General features: G+C 41.1%; 2 protein-coding genes across 51 annotated transcripts in view; both read left to right on the top strand.

Moving 5' to 3' along the window:
- The window catches only part of DNAAF5 (dynein axonemal assembly factor 5), a 34737-nt gene extending 32553 nt beyond the window's left edge, over nucleotides 1–2184 (top strand). For both annotated transcript variants that reach the window (XR_014541405.1, XM_083585046.1), the window contains exon 13: nucleotides 1055–2184. Coding sequence is in view for 1 of the 2 variants with exons in the window: in XM_083585046.1 (XP_083441172.1) it covers nucleotides 1055–1200 (146 nt within the window). In the remaining variant the exon portion in view is untranslated. The remainder of the gene's footprint in view (nucleotides 1–1054) is intronic.
- Nucleotides 2185–4648: 2464 nt separating this feature from the next.
- Nucleotides 4649–15910, top strand: part of SUN1 (Sad1 and UNC84 domain containing 1) — a 51563-nt gene continuing 40301 nt past the window's right edge. For 6 of the 49 annotated variants that reach the window (XM_083585024.1, XM_083585012.1, XM_083584999.1 and 3 more), the window contains exon 1: nucleotides 4667–4927. The gene's annotated coding sequence lies outside the window, so the exon portion shown is untranslated. Of the gene's footprint in view, nucleotides 4928–6590; nucleotides 6706–12211; nucleotides 12585–15910 lie in introns of those variants that run through there. The other 43 variants (XM_083585020.1, XM_083585006.1, XM_083585005.1 and 40 more) reach the window with 28 other exon arrangements.

Raw genomic sequence — 15910 nt, 5'->3', positions numbered from 1 at the left:
GTGACACCAAATGAGGGTCAGGAAAAAGAGAGAGTTGCTTGATCTTTCTGGGTGGAGGAGAGTGCTCTGGCAATGTGAAGTATCTTAAGTGCTTGTGGGAAATCATGTTCTGTGTGAAAGGTGGTCAGCTTTGAGAAGGTAAGGTGTTTGCTAGGGCAGCAAGTATCAAATGAAGGGACTTGGAAGGAACTGGAGAGGAAGGGATGAAGGAGGTTGTCTTTCCAAAGGCACAGATATACGAGTCCTGCTTATACTAAATCCCATGAGAAGTAATTTCTTAATAAATGTACACATGGATGCCTTAGTTTGGCTAATGAGGTAGGTGGGAAGAACTCTATAAAATATTAGTTTACACTTTCCTTGTAGATCTGGACTAAACTCTCTAATGTCCCTTTTCATTTGTTTGACTTGTTTGTATTAGGAGTAGCTTCACCAATTGTTGTGGAAGGTTTTATTACTGCTGTTGAGAAAATAATTTTTCCAAGCTTGCAATCTTTGTCTTTCATAATCTACCCACCACATGATTGGTTTATCTTATTAAGACCTGTGCAAAATGTCATTTTAACTTGCTTGACACTGACTACAGGTTTTACCAAGCACTCTGTCTGTGACTGAAGCATGCAACTTTAGGCTCAAATTACACTGAGCTCTTCTTGCAGGTGCGCCAATGCATTAATACAGCAAGACTTTCCTCCATTTCAGTGGAGGAAGCAGCTCCTTTGCACAAAATATTCAAATTTGCATTGGTGTGTGTATGGGGCTCTTAATTGTGTCGGCTGCATAAACAGGAATCCATAGAGGAATCATTTTTTTCCTGAAAAAACTCCAGGAGGATTTTGAATTATTTTTGCAACACAGGGAGAAACAATGAAAATACTTAAAGTTCATGTGCTTTTAAAAGTTTTGTATTTATATTTGGTATGATCAGCTTCATATTGTTTCTGGGGGGAAATGCATGCTTTCTCAGCTAGGAAGGCTCCTGTGTTTTTGGCAAACAGTAGGAAGTGAAGGACAACCTGTTTTTGGTAACTGTATATAAACTTGTGTTTTGCAGATATTTTGAAAGAAGGAGGTGTTCTATATCCAGATAGCTTAGCAAAAGAAATTGAAGCGGTTGTGCGCAAACATCGCTCTCCAGCCTACTGTGATCAGTTGCTGCTGCACATTGAATCAACGGGCTGGAGATACTCAGAATCATAAATGCCTTTGTGGGCTGTGACTTCTCATTTGTACCATACAATGTTGACACTTCAATAGATGGAGAAGTTTCAGCTGCCACATACTGACATTCATGCAGATAAAAATAAAAACTTTTACAGGCAAAATATTTTTAACTTTTTTAACAGAAAAAAAACAAATGTGTGAATAAGAGTTACATTGTTTTTCATATTGTTGCAAATCCCACATCTAACATCTCTGCAGTGAACTTTAGACCATTGAATGATGTTACAATGTGTTACTCAGCTGTGTATTATACAAGTTACCATGCATATTGTAAGATCTGTATGACACAAAATCTCTATGACACAGAATGAAGATCTGGAGACATTTAAAGGTTTACCAAGCAGCAGAATTCAAATTATTTTTGACCTTGGTACTTTTATAAAAGTATTGCTATTGGACCTCTCAAGTGTGAAGCATTTAGACCCCGACCTAGACACTCATCACTGCAAGGAGGAGTGGCTGTCTTCATTTGAATTAAGACTAGATGTGTCTGGCCATGACAACATGCATACATTGCGGGAAGAGCAAGAAAGTGCAATCTCCTTTCACTTAAATTTATGTTACCGCATTTCTGGTAATGTAAATACCCAATATCCTGGGCATGTATCATTATACTGCTTTGGATTACTATGTGCTGAGTGTGTTATTTGAGGAGTCTTAACTATAGATGGGGTTTGGTAAGGAATGAATGAATTATAGATAATAATTAAATTATTTGCATTTCTCTCTGGATATTCATTATAGTTTGGTTTATTGCAATTTTTCTTTTGTTCCATGTCTAAGTGCCTCTATTAAATGAACTACTGTTTTTTCTTTATTGGTTGGGCTGCAAGTAACTGAACTCCCATTGCAAATAACTGATCTCTCATGTTAGCTTACAGTGCCCAGTTTAGATGACATGTTCAATGTATGTCATTTGGTTTTTTGATACTTTATCATAAAATGCATCACATGTGTCCATATGTGTGTGTGTGTGTGTGTGTGTGTGTGTGTGTGTGTGTGTGTCTGTCTGTATAAGTCAAGTGACTGGCAAAACAGAAAAGAGGCTTAACATTCTACAGTTGAATATATTAGCTTCTGCCTTTGTCAATGACACAGCTGGATTTCAAACCAGACACTAGGAGCCAAAGTCTAAAAATAGTGGAGAAAAGAAGGTGGCATCTACTATATAAGTACAAAATAAGTTTTAAACAATTCAAGGCATTGATTAATGATTGTGCATTATCCTCTAAGATAAGGCAATGGGGTGTTAGGGTGTTGAGTCTGTGTATCCAGAAGCTCTCTCTTTTGGTGTCCAAGGATGGGGTAGGTTTTTTGTTGGATACATTTCTCTGTGTGTAAGTAATTGACTACAGTCTAAAATAATGTTCAGCAAAGTCCTTCACTAAAGGCTCTTGAGCAAACAGCATGCATGAGGATATGAAACTGCTTAAAGAGAGGGAAGACATAATGTTCACAGTTGATGGAAATACGGTAAGTAACCCAGAAGCTGTATTTAACTTCTAAATTATCTGAAGCAAGGGATGAGTGATGAGGTAACTAAATACCATATTCACTATCAGAAGGCATGGGCAGGGGAGATGTATTTGCATGGCACCAAAGAGATGTCCACAATGGGGCTAGGCAGACCTCACCATATCATTGTGTGCGGGTATGTATTTATTGTTGAGCCCCACTAGCAAACATATTTTCAAAGGGCACAATCGCCATTTAATAATTAAATTGGGTTTAATTTATAAAGTCCTTTGTGCCTCACCTTTCGCTCCTAGTTATTTTGTTTCTATTTTGGGCTGCCTTTTAGGGCATAGTCCTCACAAGCTACATACAGAAACACAGAAGAAAAGAACAAAAACAAGATTCAAAACAATTATAAAGATTCTGGACTGCCAGAAGCATTCCATAAAAATCGGAGGGTGCTCCCTGCCTGGGCTTATTAGCCAAGTTTACAGTGAATACTATATACTCTGCCTAAAAGATGCTAAGGAGTCCTCTACCATAGGGAGATAATGGCACTTGGTTCAACTGAAACATCAGAAACTTCTCGCTCTTCCCAGCCTTCAACTACAGTAGTCCATTTTAGCAGGTTGTTGCAGGAACTGTTGCCAACTCAGATCTACTGCATCCAAGTTTGCCTTCTTCACCTCCTCCCTCCCAGTCCCTCTTCCATTTTGTGTCTTCGTCTTTTTAGAATTGTAAACCGAAGGTCAGGGGCTATCTTTGTAAACTGCAAATCTATCTTATTTTTTTCCAGCTGACGAACAGGCTTCAAAAAAAAAAAAAAAAAAAAAAACCACCCTTGGAACAAATGCAATCTAAAGGCTCCCAGATGTTGTTGGACTCCAGCTCCCATCACCACCAGCCAGTATGACACCAGCGGTTCTCAACCTGTGGGTCCCCAGATGTTGTTGGACTACAACCCCCATCATCCCTGAGCTCTGGTCTTGCTAGCTAGGGGTGATGGGAGTTGTAATTCAACAACATCTGGGGACCCACGGCTTGAGAAAGGCTGAGTCTTAAGGGATTAATTAGGTCACTGTAGTGCAATGATACCCAGAGGTTCCCCACCCTCATGGCTTCGCTTTATCCTCAAGTATTTTTCAGATTCATTTTTTTGCTGTTTTCACTTTCCATATTTTATTTGGTACTTTGTGTTTTTCCCCTTTGTGTATTGTACGGCACCGCGGGGCAGGGGCGTAGGGCGAGCCGCCCCAGCTTCCATCATGGGGGGGTGTGTGTGACAAATTATCGAGTAACAATTACTGCCCTACTAGGGAGGTTCATAAAAACCTTTTTTAAAAAAAGCCTGTTCCAAAGGTCTTATTTTACTACACTAGGGATTATATAGCTATATATGAAATTTCATGCATATCAGTTAATGTCTTGACCCTCCACGAAAATAGCTATTTACTTGGCCGTTTTCCTATGTCGTGAAGGCTGAAATTTCAGTTCAGTGGAGCACTTACTGTTCCCAAGGCTTACCCTGCGGAAAGCCATCGAATTAGACTTTAATTTGATTTTGACATTATTTTAGGAGGTAATTTAACTATTGTTTGATTTTATATCAATGTTATGTATATAAAAGTTGTTTATTATTATTATTCCTTTGTAAGGAAATATGAAATAACATAAAACCATTTTTTCAGGCAAAAAAAAAATCCATGTTGGGGGGTGACAAGAAATTTGGGTACCGCCTGACCTTCCTACGCCTCTGCCGCGGGGCAATCCCTGCTTCGGAGCTGGAGGTGCGGTTTAGGCACACCTAGAAACGAAGGAAGCGGGAAAAGGCACCAGCTGAGGAGAAATATCCGTTTTCCCACTGAGCATGTGCAGAGAGCGCTTCTCCTACCCTGATCAACCGCCTCCGTGTGGAAGAGGGGCGGTGGGCGTGGCTTCCCGCAGCCCAGCCCATTCCTGCGGTTGCCGCCATTTTCGAAAATGAACCGTTGCCCGCGGCCGAAGGGGGCGGGGCGGGGCATGAGGAGCAGAGAGAGGGAGAGCAATCCTGGAGGCCTCTCAGGGAAGCGGCGACTCCGCCGACGCCTCCCGCCCAGCTCCCCTCAGTCAAGCGAGGCTGGGGGCGGGCGGGCGGGAAACGGACGCGTAGCGGCGCTGCTCCCGTAAAGCAGCGCGAGATCCTCGTCACCTTCCTCAGGTGCGCCGACGACGGCCGGCAGCCAGGGCGCGTGCGCGTGCGTGTCGTCAGGTAACTAACGGCCGCGCTGAGAGACAGAGCGCGCGCTGCGGCCGAGGCGCCTGGTGGACTCCGTTTCCGTTGCTCTTGTTTCTTGCTTTTCTTTTCCTTTCCTTCTCTTCCTCTCTAGCCCGGGAATACATGAAAGGGAAAGAGCAGGCGGCGGTATTATGTTAACGCGGCCCTCTCTCGGTTTCTCAGCGAGATTCATTGCTTGCCGCAGCCGCCGCCGCCTTCATTCGCTTTGGAGTTTCTCGGTTTCTTCACCGCCACCGCAGCCTCCGTTTTTATACTGTGGAGGTTGAGGAGGGGAAATCCCCCCCCTCAGTTTAGCGCGAGGATTGTTCGTAGGCCCCCACCCCCAATAATATGGGGTGGGGGCTCTTCTCTTTAACCCCCCCCAAGGTCACACAAGCAAATCGAGAGAAAGGCGGGGAGGGAGAAATATCTGGTGGCTTCATTCTCCCTCCCCTCCTTCCTTTCCGCTCCCCTTTTATATGAACAAATAGTTGCATGCTGCTATTCTAAAACAAAACCCAAAACGAATTATTGCATTGCAGAGGGTTGGACTAGATGACCCTTGGAACCCCTTCTACTCAATGATTCATTTTTTTGGGGGGGGGGAATCAGGTTTACAACAATTTACACACCATACAATTTACTGGTTGCTTTTTTAAAAACCAAAGTAGCTTACAACAAACACGTCCATTGAAACAGGCATAAAATAAAGGGAACAAACAAGGATAAATCCGTTTTCAAAAGGCAGGTTTAAATCATTCCACCCACTGGAGGCTGCAGATAATTAAGAGCCAAAGGCCTTGTGAAACATATACATGCACGTACAATAAAAGATTAAAATTTGAAAGGAACAATTCCAAAAAGGTATTTTCTTAACTGCTTGCCCAAGCCATTGTGGTGGTGTAGTTAAGAGTGGTCGGCAGACCAGAGTTCAAATCTCCACTCAGCCATGAAGCTCATTGGGTGACCTTGGGCAAATCACCGTCTCTTAGCCTGACTTACCTCACAGGGCTGTTGTGAGAATAAAATGGAGGATGGAAACTATGTATGCCACCTTGAGCTCCTTTGGATGAAAAATGGAACATAAATCAAATGCATAAAAATGCATTAGCTTCCAGCTAGGGCAGGGGTGGGTAGCCTGTGATCCTCCACATTTTGCTAAAATACCTCTATCCCTAAGGTAGTTTAGCAAGTTAGGGTTTATTAGGGGTGATGGGAGTTGGTATCCAACAACAGTCTGAAGGACCACAGGTTCCCCCTCTAGGATTAAAATGAAAATAGAAAGTAGCCCCTGCTGCTCCAAAAGAAGGCTCCAAAAGCTGCAGCCAGCTAATACTTTTAATGGGGCAAACCAAGATGTCGACAAAATGTCGCAATACCTACCTTGATGGTTTTGTTGTTGCTATCTTCTTATTACATTTATAGTCTGCCTTTCATTCAAGGTAGCATACCAAGACTGGGGAGACCTGGTGTTCAAGTCCCCACCCAGCTGTGAACTTCAATATGTGTGTCCTTGAGCCAGTTCCTCCCTCTCAGCCTAACCTATCTTAAAGGGTGGCTGTGCAGATAAAATGGGAGGAGAGGACCATGTAAGCTGCCCTGCACCACTTGGAGGACAAACTATGAATGTAACCATTTTTTTGAAGTGAAATTTTCCCCCTCCTTCCTTTCCCCTCTCTTCACTCCTCCTACTTTTGCTTTCACATCCAGTCTGAAGAAAACTTATGGAGCATTTGAAAGTTTGTTCCTTGTTTTGGGAGGTTCTGATAAAGGTATGGCCTGCCTGAATTTAGGATTAAAACTTCTTAAATGTTTGTTTTCAGTCTGTCTAGTGGTCACCAATACTTTCAGACTTTGGCATTATATCATCTTTCTTTTTAAAATTATACATAGCTGAATTCTGTTTCCTGTGCCGTATTCTATTTCTTCCTGTTTTTAGATGGGTGTTGGAAATATTTTTATTCTGTCAGGCATTTTATATTTGGTTTCTACATTTTCATGCTACCTCTTTGAGTTTCATTGTGATTTTTTCCCCTTTTATGTAGCTTCCAATCTGTGCTTGGAACCCTCTGGGCTGGGACTTGTACTCATGTGTCATGTGACTATCAATCAGTGAATAACTAATAGTTTTCCTACTCACACTTACATACTGTGAGCTGCTGGGTATGGTGGAATATGAGCTCACATAAGTTAGTACTCAGTTCAAGGTGCCCTGCATGTCTAATAGAAAGGCTGCACAGCTCAGTGGTAGAGCACAAGTTTTGCATGCAAAAGGTTACAGGAAGGACTGTAGTTCAGTGGAATAATACCAGCTTTGCATGCAGAAGGTCCCAAGTTCAATCCCAGGCATCTCCATGTAGGACTGGAAAAAGACTCCTACCTAAAATCCTGGGGAATGGGTACTAACTAGTCTGAATGCTTAGCTAGATGAACCAATGATCCAACGTGGTGTAAGGCAGCTTCCTATGACTGCCACTACAACTTTTAAGACCACCAAGAAATGCTCTCAAGTGCACTATATAGACACCAAATCAAAATCTGTAAGGATACACATTAAGGGTTTTCTTGGCTACCCCTCAATGTCTAAGGACCCAACTTTCTTAAAGAATGCCTCCTCCCATTCAAACCTGCATGAGTTTTAAGACCCATAGGGAAAGCTTTGCTGGTGGCTCCCAGGCCTAATGAGATTTATGGAGTAGGGGGTAGGGACCCATGAGTGGGCTTTCTTTTCAGTGGCCTCTTGCTTTTGAAATGACTTCCCTTCTGAGGTATGTCTCACTACAACACCGATGTCATTTCATCAGCAGCTGATGACACCTCTTTGTCTAGCCTTTTGGGATTCAGGTGTATTAGCCATTTGAGTTTCTGTTGCTGCTGGTGGTTTTATTTGTAACTGAATTCTGTGTTTTGTTTTACATTGTTTTTGTTTTATTTTAATTTTTGTCTTTAACAGCATATATTTCTGACATGGGATGTTTGGTAAATGTTGGGTTATAAATATTTTTATACAGTAATATAAATAAATAACCTTCAGTGAGTTTCTATGGAAAATAATGCTTTAGTGTATTTATTCTGAAAAGTGTATTTATTCTGAAAAATCGTATGAGGATTTAATTTGGTTTTTAGTAGCCAGTGATGGATTCAAGCATATTATTACCCGCGTCAAGACTTTGGAATAGGAAGAACTGTGTCCAATAAATACATATGAAAGTTGCTTAAAATGGTGGGCGTTTGACCCAGTTCTGTTAAGTAGCACCCTGATTTTAGTAACTTGTGGTAAAATTGTTTCCTTGTGATTGTTGCTGAGGGCAATGTAAGTAAGAAGAAATTAGAGCAAGTGATATAAAAATTCAGAGTGGGAGAGGTGGTTTTGAACAGGCATGAAGTTTTGGTAGTCATATTTTGTAGTAAAAATAGTTGGATAGCACTTTGCAGGCAGGTATTTATGTTTTCTTTCTCCAGGAAATTATTAAGTGTATTATATTCAGATACACCCCCTCATATGGGAATGTGGCACAGTTAGTCCTATAAGGATAATCCAGGCTCACAAGGCTTTAATAGAGTTCTGATTAGAACAGTAGCAGCTGTGCCTTCTGTCTCTTTGGCAGATAAATGACCTGTCCACAAAAGAGCAACAAACGGCTCTCTGTGCTTTCACTATTTGTGGTACTTTGCTCCAGAGTGGTCTGGGGGTTTGTAACAGACAGCTGGGAAACAAAAAGCAGCATGCTTTATTCAAATGAAAAGATATCCTTCTGCTTGCATTGCAGAAGGGTTGGCATCTTGCTGGGCGTTGGTGGTATATTTTTGTCAATAAAGAATTTGATGACAGGTTGCATAAATGCCAGGAAACATATGGTGATGTCTCCAGTACTATTAGTTATTATTGCCATTGCTGCTGTTAACAGTACTGGATTAATTCTGCAAGGAAGACTTGAATACAACATATTTTGGGGCTTTGCCCCGTTGAATGAATGAATGAAACTTTATTTGCGTCAGCCGTCGGCCATAGCAACAAAAAAACATTGTGATATACACAGAACAAAATAAAAAGTTGATTATAGTAGACCATTGGTATTGGTCTACTATGATTTTTTGTAATGCCCATCTTTTGCAGTGTCTGTCTGGTTTTAGCATGCTTATGTGGCTCTGAAGTAGAGTTATAGATTTAGTGATATTGTGATCCAGGCTAAAATGGTAACGCTCTTGGCAGTACAGCATGGAACAGGATGGTGCCATCATGGCATTAAGAAATGGAAAATGAAGTGTGCGCATCAGGTTTTGAATGTTGAAACAAGGAAAATTTACCTAGGCAGGCAGGTTTTGAGTGTGCAATTATGGTGCTAAAGACTAAATATTCCATTACTAAGTGAGGCTAGACTGATTTATTTACTGCAAACTTTCTCGTATTTATATGTGTTTCTTAGTTATCTCTGAAGAAGATGAACATCAGCTCTCTCTGGTGTACATATAGAAAAATGTGTGTTTATTTAAAAGTGTGACTGTTTATATTGTGGTAACATGCTAATTCCCATCAGAACAAATGTATGTGTTTCACTCTGAGAAACTGTGATTGGTCATGTATTCTAGGGCTTGTACGCAGCATGTTCATCCAGCAAAATGTATTTGTGTGCAATTATATGGTATGTAGATTGTATATTAAGGCATTTGGAAACAAGTGCTTTGCACTTAAGAATTACATACTGTTGGAAGTATCCTTGCTATAAAAATGGAATCCTAGCACGTTCCACCTATGAATAATTCTGCAGGGGGGTTTTGGGGAGGGGGCAATACATGTGAGAGAGCTGCTAATTCTTATTACAGTGTAAGCTAATTTGAAAATTGAAGGCGCAAAGATGTATTTTTCAACTCCAATTTCAATAGTCCATATACAGTGGTACCTCGGGTTACATACGCTTCAGATTACAGATGCTTCAGTTTACAGACTCCGCTAACCCAGAAATAATACCTCGGGTTAAGAACTTTGCTTCAGGATGAGAACAGAAATTTCGCGGCAGCGGGAGGCCCCACTAGCTAAAGTGGTACCTCGGGTTAAGAACAGTTTCAGGTTAGGCATGATTGTGTACTCTAACCAGTGCTCAACTGCCTTTGTAACAAAGACCTGGGTTCTAGTTGTTGTCTAGCCTGTTTTATCATCCATAATTACTTGAAGTACCAAGTTGCTGAACAGACTACATAGCACTGGAGAGAAAACTAGATTGCTAAACTTTCAATTGCCTATCTTATCTTGCCATTCTATAGCAAGACTAGGACCTTTCACATGAATGCCTGCCCCATGCACTGGGAAATTCCCAAGAACATTAAGCAGTTCATATTCCATTGGTCTCTGGGCTGGGATCAGGGAGCAGACCATCTAAATGGGTCCTCCACCCCTGTAGGGGGATGTAGGCACTAGAATTCCAAACTATACCTGGAAATGTTCTAACTATGGCAATGATGTTATAGAATCATAGAATTGTAGAGTTGAAAGGGACCCTGAGGGTCATCTAATCTAACCCACTGCTATGCACAAATCTCAACTGAAGCATCTATGACCAAAATTGAAGGTGGAAAGGGGAGAGAAAGAAAATGGTGATTTTTACACTGTATGGCATGATTTTATTAAATTTACAAATGAAACATCACATGGATGAGAAATGCAACATATATTGCTATATGATATAGATATGCAGGCACTACTCACAAACTCACTCCTATTATTCTGTTTTCCAAGTTGATTTATTGAAGAATTCATTGAACTGGTATACTATATCACCTCATTATCATGTACTGCAAAATAATAGATTTAGCAGCTTACGTGAAAGATATTTTGCTTGGTGCTGCCAATCTTTCCCAGAAATCTGCAGCTGTAGGGGAGTATTACCGGTAGATGTCTACTTCTAATACATATGTGTTAATGGTGACTTGGTGAGGTGGCACCCTCTCTGAAATGACTGTGTGGCTAGAGCACACCACAAAGTACTTGGGTCTTTTGGTGGGCTAGTTGATGCTAAACAGATTCCTTGAAGCTAGAAAACTTTAAAACAACTGCTCCTGGCATTTTTGATATGTGTAATGCTGAGGAGGCATGTGCTATAATCAGGGGAGGGCCAAGCCTCTCTTTGGCCCCTCCTCGGGTGTGTATTGGCTTCACCATCCTGCCAGTTTAATGCACCAAACCTTGTGCCCTATTTGAGTATTGATTAGTCCTTGGGGGTTCACTATAGTGCATCCTGCATATTCAAAGAATGTCATGGTCTCATGCAGCCCCAGACAACTGCTTCTATATGTCAGGGTTAAGAATGAGCATGGATGAGCTGCCAGTTTTGTTTTATCTGTTGAACTGAGGGAGGGAGGCTTTCAGAGAGGCTTCCTTTGACAAGGTTATGGGAACCTTGAGGGAGGGAAGGAAGAGCAAGGGATCACTGTAGCAATAGTGGGGGGAGTACTGCCACCTTTTCCATTAGGTATGGCATGCATGTGGGTGAGCAACAGGTGGCAGCAATGAGAGGCAGAGAGGGGAGTGGGGAGCTGCATACCTAAGCACTGTGAAAGCTGACAATCTCTAAGATGGAGATGAAGGCTCTGGACAGTGCTAGGTGGGATGAATAAGCTCGTGTTGCCAGATTTCAAAAGCTCTAGCCTTGCATGATGTGGGACATTTTAATATTTCCTCTAAGGCCAGCTCTTGTTGAGGGAGGAAAAGGTTTTTAAGTTAAGTTCCAAAGAATAAGGAAAATGCTCCTGACATTCAAATTTTGCTTTGCATATGATGAAAGTGCTAGAGCTGAGCAGATAATTTACATAGGTAAAGGTCTGCCCCCCCCCCCCCGCATAAGAACGTTGTTTAGCATTTGAATAACTGCGCTTGCCTCCTTGCAATTATTTTTTATTAAAGTATCAATTTTGCTAGCACAGGTTTAATGGAGTTCCTGCTCATAGGTCTCCAGAGCGTATTTTTTAAAAGCAGGGAAGTGCCTGATTCCGCCCCCTCCCTGCCTTCCTTTTGCTAAATGGAAGCATGTTGTGGAAACAGAACATTGCAGGTTGCCTAGGAAAACAACAAAAGCATGTTGGGGGGATCTTCTGTGCAGTATTGTAGCTTCTCCTTGCTAAAGAGCTAATTAAAGGTGAGAATGAAAGTGCCATGGAAACCTGTAACTATAAATAAAACACTGGGAAAAGGTTTTCAGTATGTACACCCTTGAAGGAAATTAAGTGGTTAAATATTGTGGGCTGGCTGAAGTAGCTTTGTCCAATAAATTCAAAGTCTGCCTCTGAGTGACAATGGAAGCTTTAAGAGGCTGGATTAGATTCGTCTGATCCTTCAGGCTTTGTTGACGCTGGGAAGCCATTTTGGGATTCTGCAGTGTGGAACAGAAAGAATGCGCTGTCAACTCTCAAACTTCTTTTGAGTTATTGGGCAGGAGATTGCCCCGTCCTGGAACACAATGCTGAATTAAAGTATTCTTCCTTCTTTCTCTGTGGGATGAATGATGCTGCATTTTGAAAAGATCCAGGTTTGAAGGTGTACCTCTGCTGCTGTTTTCTGATCAGTTGTGTAGGTCTGATAGATCTGGAGCGTAACTTGGCAACTTGAGTTTGTTTTTAGCTGTGCCAAAGCATCGAGTTGCTTGCTTGTTCTGCTTTAGTGAGCCTTGTTTTGCAATTTGTTTCTTAGTAATTTGGGATCTGGCTGAGTTGTACAGAACAAGTTGAGTTGGATTTTTCAATCATTGCTGGTTTTCAGGGTTCCTAGCTTGTAAAGTGAAAACACTCATGTTATCTGAAGCATGTAGAAAATGCTCAGTATTTTTATAAATTCCATGTTCTGTTAACTGCAATTTAGCTATGTATGTTCCTCTTAAGTTCAGAATATTTTTTTTAAAAATTTACAGTGTTGTAATACGTGCTCTCCTTTGACAGCCACAATCTAAGTAATATTACAGTCAAAGCTTGCACCAAGTGCAATATTTTATAGATGATCAGATTTGTATGTCAGAATACCTGTGTTTTTTAAACATGTGATTGGTACATCTTTCTGAAACACTGTCTTTTGCCGTAAATGTTGTACTGTATTTACTTTTGCTTGAAGCTCTTTGCTTTTCAGCCTGTTCTTTTTAAATTTTAATGTGGGGAGGTATGTGAAAGAGGCTGCAAAATGTTAGATATTCCCTGTAAGATAATTCAGATTTTTGGGAATGAGTTTTCAGTGACTAAAATGAAATACTATAGTTAGATTAGCTTGTAAACTGCTGAAGCAGCAGCAGCAAAGTTCTTAAAATCTGAAGGTGCAAGCTATTTGTTATTGGCTGCATTAACCATAATTTAATGTACTGCACTGAAAAGAGAGTTCATAGCTCAGTTTGTTTTGAGGAGGCATTTGGAATATACATAGCACATTATAGCTCATAAGTAACCATATTGTTCTTAAAATGCTTAAGAATAGCAGGTCTTGGTTTTTAAACCAGCACTATGGATGTTTTGTTTATTGTTTGATCAGTAATACTATCCTTTTAATTCTAAAATGAAGGCCCATTTTATAGACAGTTATTGCCTGGTGTATTATTGCTGCTAGTGTATTCTTATAAGAGATATGTTCCAGTAGTTCTAAAAGATGCCTGTTTTCTGTGAACATCTAATACCCTACTCCTTCAATCCCTTTTCCTTATCAAAAGTGAAACTAGAGTGGAATGTATTCATATTCTTTATCACAACCTGTGAATTGAGCAGCAAAAGGAAACTGATGTCCATGGTTCTGAATTTGTTAAAAAGAATAGCAGCTTTGAAATGTAGCACATGAGTTGCATCAACAACTTACTTAAACAGAATATCAGGTACCACTTTTTGTACTTCTGATTACTACCATACCACCATCCAGACCTGTTAAGAAAAATAAGTGGAGATCCCCGCCCCCCCAAAAAGTCTTATTTTTGAACCTTATTCAAAAACAAAAGTGAAAGTTTGAAGCCTTTTGCAATTTGCATAGTTTTCTCCTGAGCCATGGACTTCTGTCAATAAGATTGCTGAGTACAGAGAGACACACTGGAATCATTGTGAGGAGCAGAAAATCCCTCTCCCTTTTAAAATGTGGCTATTTTTACTTGAGTGATGAAGCTATTGCACTATAGCCATGTTCTCACCCATTTCATCACAACAACCCTGTGAGGTAGGTTAAGCTAAGAGATAGTGACTGGCCCAAGGTCACCACCCAGTGAACTTCATGGCTGAGTGGGGATTCGAACCATGGTCTCCCAGGTCAGAGGCCAACACTCTAACCATTATGCCACACTAGCTTTCATTGTTTTGTCTCCTCTCTATGCATTGAGTAAATGTGGTACTGGAGGTACGAACAGGACTACTGTCTCCTATGCAATAATGTAGGAGTTGGCCACAATTTTTTGAGATGTTTCTTGGATCATTTGAATTTATAATATTCTCTGTGCACTCTGTGGCCAGATAAATATTGGTCACAGGACAGCAGAGCAGGTTGGGTCGGCTTAAGCCCTTCTCTGGTCCAAGGCAGGGACAGCAACTTTGATATCCCTACTGTGTAGAAGGTTCCTGTGCTTATTCAGTTTTTCTACAGAGATGTGGGTTTGGAGGCCTCCTTGCTCATTTATTCAGGCATTTCAGCCTATCTTCCCTCTGACAGAAAGGGAGGGAAGAGTGCAGCACCTCACACATTACCCTTAAGGCTTCTATAACTTCATAGCCTTGTAACCCACACAGGTTTGACCACAGGCTCAGGAAAGGGAGGACAAGATGCTGTGGCTTCCAAACCTATCACAAAACATTTTATCCTCTTCCATAGAAGTGATGGATAGGTGCGCTGTCCTCTCAGTGGATGGCCTCATGGCTGCATTAATACCCATGCCAGCGAGTCCCCAGAAAAAGCAGAATTCAAGTTGAATCCTTGATAGGAAGAATGGTGCTGGCCTATGATAGATTTGATCCGGATACTTCTTTCATGGAATCATAGAATTGTAGAGTTGGAAGGGATCCCAAGGGTCATCTAGTCCAACCCCTGCAATACAAGAATCTCAACTAAAGCAACCAGGACAGATGACCATCCAACCTCTGCTTTAACATTTCCAAGGAAGGAGAGTCCACAACTTCCTGAGGGAGAACATTCCACTTCCATCAAAGCCACCACTGCCAATTATTTTGGTGTGAGCTCTCATTCTTGTACCCAGGCTCTACACTTAGAAGTTATTTTGAGTGGATCAGCTATTTTGGGCTGGGCAGCTGAAATTTATGGTGGACTCATCTATGAATTTCTTTTGGTTTCAGCAAGGACTGTGTCATCTAGAACTCATTAAATAACTTTTAATCTGGGCTTCTTAATTGTCAATATATTCTTCATGTCCAAAGGAACCCCAAAATAGCACATTGCTTCTCCAAATTCCAATAATAGGGATATTAAGTGATAGATTCACTTTTCCTACAGTGGCTAGTAGGCCTCCTATATACCTTTCTGTCTCTCTACTTTTAGGGAAAGTCCTATGCAAGACACAGTCCTTCTACATGGAAATCTGAAATTTTCTGCATGGCTGACCAAGATTCCCAGACTTAATGGAATATGAGATTCTGGGCCCTTGACCCTTCCTCATCTCACTGAGTCTTCTCTCTCAGAGCCCAATCTACCATCCCTTTGAGATCAGTCCTGCTTTTATGCTTCAAAACTGAAAAGCAATGCTGTCAAGACTGGGATTGTGAGGAAAACAATTAACACCATTCTGACCTCCTGCAGATTCTCTGCTTCTCAGACTTATGAAATAACATGGAAAGCCATCCACAGATCCCAAGAGAGAAACACTCCATTCCATTTCTGCCTCTGGTCAGGACATCTTAGCCTTCTCCAACAGGCTGACCAAGAGCTCAGCAATCATTACTCTTAAGAGACAGATGGCGATGCTTGATAACATTCTTGGGTAGCTTCTTAACAAAATGTATATACTATTAAAATTTAAAATT

The sequence above is a fragment of the Podarcis filfolensis genome (genome assembly GCF_964270895.1).
Source record: "Podarcis filfolensis genome assembly, chromosome: 14".
NCBI classification, from domain to species: domain Eukaryota; kingdom Metazoa; phylum Chordata; class Lepidosauria; order Squamata; family Lacertidae; genus Podarcis; species Podarcis filfolensis.
Note: the sequence above shows the minus strand (reverse complement) of the source record. Positions and strands in the feature narration are given on the sequence as shown.